The sequence below is a fragment of the Cynoglossus semilaevis genome, chromosome 17 (genome assembly GCF_000523025.1).
Source record: "Cynoglossus semilaevis isolate Cse_v1.0 chromosome 17, Cse_v1.0, whole genome shotgun sequence".
In the NCBI taxonomy this organism is placed as follows: domain Eukaryota; kingdom Metazoa; phylum Chordata; class Actinopteri; order Pleuronectiformes; family Cynoglossidae; genus Cynoglossus; species Cynoglossus semilaevis.
The window spans coordinates 5,148,213-5,155,008 of NC_024323.1; the positions used below are offsets into that span (position 1 = coordinate 5,148,213).

At 38.8% G+C, this 6,796-nt stretch overlaps 1 protein-coding gene across 1 annotated transcript; it reads left to right on the top strand.

Moving 5' to 3' along the window:
• Positions 1-2,757: 2,757 nt before the first annotated feature.
• On the top strand, positions 2,758-5,900 carry otop2 (otopetrin 2). Its single transcript, XM_008329533.2, has 6 exons — positions 2,758-3,257; positions 3,341-3,477; positions 3,564-3,622; positions 4,397-4,539; positions 4,634-5,481; positions 5,575-5,900. Exons 1-6 carry the CDS (start codon positions 2,831-2,833, stop codon positions 5,743-5,745), a joined length of 1,785 nt encoding a protein of 594 aa, XP_008327755.1. The 5' UTR covers positions 2,758-2,830; the 3' UTR covers positions 5,746-5,900.
• Positions 5,901-6,796: the final 896 nt, after the last annotated feature.

Genomic DNA, 6,796 nt, shown 5'->3' on the forward strand with positions numbered 1-6,796 from the left:
CTGGTATCCATGGACACAGGGCCGGCTCTAGCTGTTCTGTCGCCCGAGTCAGGATTGGGTGCCCCAAGTCAAGAAGTCAAAATATAGTTTAGATTCAGTAAACAACATGAAAACAACATTAATTTATCTTAATTTATCTGACTTTCATACGGGATATTTTAGATGTGTTCATGTGTCTGATGTCTCCTTTTTGACTAGCAAAAAACAATTATAATAAAAGAAATGGATGCTGCTGGTGGTTGGAATGTCGTATCTAAAAAATGTATTCACAGTGAGGTGCAAGTTCAACACAAAGAGAGGAAAGATTGACGTTCAGCACGATTTTTGAAAATGCTGATGCTACAGTACCATTGTTTGGACTGAGCCAGTTGTGTTTGGGGCTGGAATCCACCTCTGTTTTTGGGATCAGAAACAGACAAATGGCTCAGAAGACAATGGCAGCTTTGTACCTCGCTTTAACACAAATAGAGGTCAATTTGATAAGGGTGGCAGAGCACAGCAAATGCATTAGTCGCCCGTTTCCTCTTTATTATTTGATAAGGGTGGCAGAGCACAGCAAACGCATTAGTCGCCCGTTTCCTCTTTACCTTATTGTCAAAAACATCAAATAACAGACAGAAAAAAATTATATAATAAATGTATATATATAAATATATGAAATCTAAATGTCTTAAAGACTTAAAGAACACACGTTCTTTATTTGACTTTTTTTAATTTTGAATTTTTGTAATATTTCTGTTAGGATAAACTGTAGATGTGCTGCATTAATTACAGGTGGTACATAGTGTTAAGATGTTAAGATGTGTTAGACTTAGATACAATGGTGTGGTTTTAATGACACATAGTATTCTAAGTCTCAATAGTGGTAATCCGTTACGTTCGTAATTATTTGCAAAAAGGGGGAATTGTAGAAAATATTGGAACAGGGAAACGGTGTTATGGATCAATGTTTCTCAAACTGGGGGGCGGTTCACCCCTTAAGGGAACAGCAGGACAACTTAACCTCAGTTTTAATATTTACTTGTTACTGGTTTGTTGTTGGGGACCACCCTTTGAGATCAACCCCCATCATACACTTCTGGTGGCTCTTTAAAAATGTTGTTCTTGTGGTTCTTCTTGAGAACCTGTTATCTATTTTAACTTTAAAGCTAAAAGAGCTTTTGGCCGTGGGACATTTTTTCTCCCTTGCTTTCTCCCTTTGAACTACACTACACTGTACGCACAGGTTTGACTCTACCTATGTGTTTTTTGGCAAGATGTTCAACCCCAAAGTTGTATAAAATTTCCCAGACAGCTGATGTGATGGTTATTTGCCCGGTTGAAGTAGATGATTCCAACAACATTATACCACACAGAATCCTCTATGGCAACCCTGGCGGAAGGTGAGTTGTCGATGACTCTTAATCAACAAAACGTTATAGGGAAACAATGCTCCTTTCTTCCCCAGAGATGATAAAGTATAAGATGCGTTAATAAGTAAACCATCCCACACAAGGTTACAGTTGCAGGAGGAAATAATGACGTAACATTTCAAGAAGAAAGATTATTCCTGGAATGACAGACTCATGTGCATCAATAAACCATTGTACTCACCTCAAGCTTTTTTCTGGTAAGAATTTAAAGTAAACAAACAAGGAGCTAATGTGGATGGCTGTTATTTAAGCGAGGCTGCCAATTTACCCTGTGGGCAAATCTAAACCAGTAGCTCTTACACTGAGGTGATACTCGCATAACAATAGGCAAAGGCAATGGTCAGGCATTTAGTGCATGTACTACACCTCAGGTACTGTGTACTGAGAGAATATAAGTAGGGATTTTGTGTCTGGTAAAAACAACCAGTGTCCGCTTCACTGCTTCGCATGACTGACATTATTTCTATCTAAATGTGGCTGTACTGTCCATGGACCCTCGGTCAAAACAGAGGGTCAAATGAAAGAACTTCTGCACTTCTGCATGAAAAAAAAAAAAAACTCCTACCCAGCAGTATTTTAGATGAGTGATGTCTATCAACTTTGTCACTTGTTTTGGGCACGTCACAAAATGTCACTAAAAAGTAGTTGACATTTAAAATCTATTTGTACAAAAATCAAAGACCTGCAGTTTGTAAAAAAAAAAAAAAAAAGAACCGGTTCTTTGATGTATTTGACGTTGGGGAAATTGATCTTCTTGGAAAGATCTTTTGAACTGTCCATGGATATTTTGTGCACAACAAACCGTGTTTGGTGATAAAACTGTGTTGTACATTACAGATTTATTGACATTTACGACTCTATGGACTAACACTAACATGTTTTTGAAGGAGTATAAAAGCCAGGGTTTCCCCAGACTGCATGTTAGGCTCACACCACATCAGGTAGGTTTACAGGTATCCTGATACCATTATTCATTTAAAAAAGGGCAGTCAGCTTTGTTGAAATGCCAGGTTTGGGCCATTTCTTCAGAGCAAATTGGTCGGTTTATCTAATCTGTTTTATTCATACTAGTATTATTTATGATTTTGCCAAAGATAGAGATCTCAGGTTTGTGAGTTTCCTCTCAAACTACTGATCCACACAGAGATAAGTGAATGCAAACTCAATAAACACACATTCCTTGCTAGATAAACTCCACAAGAACAACAAGAAATTCAAGTACCATTTCTTTATTGTAAATTGCTCTTTTGTCCAGCAGTTACAGGGTGACAATTATGCTGATTCTAAGTTCCTGGAAAAGTTTCACTTGGGCGGGATCAGTGATTTAAGTGGGAGTAGTTGCAAAACCTGTAATGTCTTTATATGCAGTCAGATGTGAGCAACTACTCATTTGTGACTAGATCTGAGGCAGAAAAACCATGTGTTTGAACACAGGTCATCCCTGCTGCTGTCTGACCGAGGGCAATCCCTGTGAACCATGTAGGATGACGGCCAAGGAGACGGAGTCAGAAGGTGTCCCCATACCCAGTAACATCAGCTCAGCAATCAACACCTTTGAGCACGACCCACCTATCGCTTCCATAACGGAGGGGAAGGAGAGGCGTCGGAACTGGGGATGGGTGGTGTCCGGGATCATCTGTGTGAACGTCTTGATGCTGGGCTGTGCCTTGTCCAGTGGCATGGCTGATGACAACATCAAAATCAAAACTTCAGACTTACAAATTTACCTCATCATTCTTCTCCTCCTCACCACCATCTGGATGATTTATTACTCCATCTTCACGCTGAGGAACGATAACGCCGTTGTCTATCAGGATGCTCATGCCGGACCAGTTTGGCTCAGGGGTAAGTGACGTCCTCCAGTTTCTCACTGTCTTCACTGTTAGATTTTTATTTAGTTTAAAAGACGTGTCCTTCTTTGTTCCCAGGTGCAATGGTTCTGTTTGGACTGTTGAGTATTATCATGGATATTTTCAAGATAGCCAGCTATGTGGGCTACCTTCACTGTGACTCTGGTGTTAAGGTTGCATTCCCTGTGGTCCAACTTGTCTTCTTAGTTGTACAGGTAATGGACAAATCTAAAAAAAAAAAGTAAAAGCCTTTGTCTTTGGCCATGGATGAAATAATGAACACTACCAAATCTTTTTGCAGACCTACTTTTTCTGGATCCATTCAAAAGACTGTATGCAGATTCAAAAGAATATCACACGGTAAGTGGAAGTTTTTTTCACCACTTATTGTCAATTCGGGCATGGCGGGTGTAATATTGAAAAAATACATAAATATATTCACATATGTTCATATTTCCTCTGCATTGGCTTTAAAATAAAAATCAAAGTAAATAGCAGAAGGTTTAAGATACATTATACATGATACAAAAAATAAATAAAATAAATGAGGTTAACACACAAAAGACATCTAGTTATGTTGAGTTTTGTGTCAATTTATTTGGACCTTATTTGCCCCTCACTTGGGCTCATTCTATTTGGTCTAAGTCATTAAAAATATTAACACTTCCACTGTGTTGTGGCCCTTAACCCTTTCAACATCTCTTCATGATGACTTAGCACACCAACATGTCAAAGGACAGTCAAGGTGTGTCCAGGCATGACGACACATTTATGCAAACACTACAAACCAGTTCCACTGTCACAGCGCCACACAGCTGTCACATTATATCAGTGTTTTTAAACGTTGGGGTCGGAACTTCATACCTGAACAGTCTAGCAATTCATTAAAAAAAATATATAAATATAATAAAAAATACTGATAACAATATTTCTTCAACTAATTATTAATCTTCAATTATTTCCAATTTTCAATTATGATTAAACACCATCACACAACAGTGTTTCCCACAGGCTTTTGGGAAACTGTGGCATCAAGCTTTGACATTTCTCATCTTAGCAAAATTTAGCTTGCAGCCGTTGTTCTTTTTAAATTTCTTCATTGTGTATTTTTGTTGCATCTTCTTCTTTTTTTAGCTGCGGCTTGATGCTCACCCTCTCCACAAACTTAGTTGTGTGGATGACAGCAGTCACCGAGGAGTCAGTTCACCAGACAATTATTCCAGATGACAAAAGCAATTACACTAAACTCACCGGACGGAATTTGTACATCCAAAAAGGTAATATATGTTAGCCATGCAGACAAATCAACGTTAAAACTAAAGAACAAAAATTTAAACAGCTCTTCATGCTGTGTTCTTGTTTGTCACACAGCTGGTTATGGAGACAGTAAATGCAAGTGCAGCCATTCATCCTGCAGCATCTTTAAGGAGGCCTATTACTACCTCTATCCCTTCAATATTGAGTACAGTCTCTTTGCCTCAGCAATGGCCTATGTCATGTGGAAGAATGTTGGTCGTGTAGCGGACGATCACGCCCATCACGACCTCAAATTTAGGGTGAGGGACTCGTTCATCGGTCCTGTACTTGGGGTTCTCTTGGCAATCGCAGGCCTGGCAACGTTTATAGTGTATGAGATGACCATCATAAAGGGTGAGGAGGAAAAGACAGACCATGTCGTGATGATGCATTTCATCATGAACATAGTCATAGTAACCACCATGTCAATTGCCTGTATGATTGGAAGCGCAGTGTATAGGTTAGACCAGAGAGACCTTAATTCTGACAAGAACCCCACACGTAGCTTAGATGTTGGGCTGCTGGTTGGAGCGTCACTGGGGCAGATCGTCATCAACTATTTCACAATTGTAGCCATGATTGCAACTAAAGTCAAAGGCACCTTAAACAAGTTAAATCTGGCTTGGGCTTTCCTGATGGTCATCGAACTGGGCCTGCAGAACTTCTTCATAATTGAAGGTTTGCATCGAGAGCCCTTCCACGAGGCACCGCCTGTCACTGTGCTGTCAAATCCATATGTGCTGCAGCTGGGCAAAGAGCTGAGTATCAGCAGCCTTGATGACTCAGACATGGAGAAAAAGCCTTCTCCAGAACTCACAGAGAGCAGCCTGCACAGCCACACAGATGGGCACCAGTCCGGTCTTTCATGGAAGAGGCGAGTGTTGAAAGACGTTTGCGCCTTTCTGGTGATGGGCAACATTATAGTGAGTAATTTCCTCCTCACCGCTTCATAAGCTGTTTCTTTAAAAACTTTTGATTCATTTTTTTCATCCTGTTCCTTTGTTTTTCCTCAACAGCTTTGGATCATGCCGGCCTTTGGGGCTCGGCCTCAGTTTGACCACGACACTGAATCTGAATTTTACAACTTCAAAACATGGGCTGCTGTTGTTAATGTGGGACTTCCCTTTGGAATCTTCTATCGCATGCATTCAGTCGCCAGTCTGTTTGAAGTGTTTATGATGTCATAGCATTGATGTTTTCAAAACGTGACTATTTTGTATAAATTGTACATTGTTTTCATTGTACTTTTTTTGGTATCCTTTCAAATGAAGTCAATTAAGCTATTTGTCCTCACACTGACTGTCAACACTCACCACCTGCTGCTGTTACTGTTCCTTTGTATAGCCTGTACATTTGACAATAGAAATTGTTCACTAATGTTAATTATTCATTATTTTGGTGTTTGGTGCAGTGTATGAACATATGAGGCATCAAATAATGCACAAAAATAAAAGTACCTTTTATTCTTTATTCCATCGCAACCTCACAATGAAAAAAGTGTTCTTAGAAGGTGCTTTTGCACATTTACCTGATATGACCATGATCAGTCACTTACACATTTCTCTTTATTTTAATGTTGTATATCATCTAAATGAGGAAAAACCTTCCTATCACATCAAACCTCTATGAATACATAACATATTTGTGTAGCACTGACATTTTACAATGTTTTACTCATATTTACATGTGTACCAAATTTGCAGGCAGTCCTCCAGGTTTTGGGAGTCTTGACCATTTTGCCTTGCCCACATAACGAAACCAAACAAACATTCTAACATTCATTCAATTTATTTGGTTGAGTGTATTGTTCAAGTTACATAAAACATAAATGTGCTTGGTGTTAAGGGTCACATTTTTCAAGATAACGTTGGCAAATTGACAGACAACTTTACTGAATCAAGAAATAAACAGATTGTCTGAATTCAGTGATACAAGTGATTTACTTTTTATTTTCATTTGAATATATTTTTAAATTACATTCTGGAAGGTTTCAGGTTCAAATCCATCAGCTGCCAAGTTACCACTGAGGTGCTCTGAGCATGGCACTGTCCCCACACACTGCTCCCCTGGCGCCCAAAACTGCCCACTGCTCACCTTGGTGATCGGTTAAAAGCAGAGGCTCAATTTCGTTGTATCCCCGTGTTATATATATATATATATATATATATAATATACATATATATTTATATATATATATATTTATATATATATTTATATAAATATATATATATTTATATA

Coding starts and splice junctions, on each gene's coding strand:
- otop2 (XM_008329533.2), top strand. CDS start 2,831: ATGTGTTTGAACACAGGTCATCCCTGCTGCTGTCTGACCGAGGGCAAT. Junction 3,478..3,563: donor TTGTCTTCTTAGTTGTACAG/GTAATGGACAAA, acceptor ATCTTTTTGCAG/ACCTACTTTTTCTGGATCCA. Junction 5,482..5,574: donor TGGTGATGGGCAACATTATA/GTGAGTAATTTC, acceptor TTTCCTCAACAG/CTTTGGATCATGCCGGCCTT.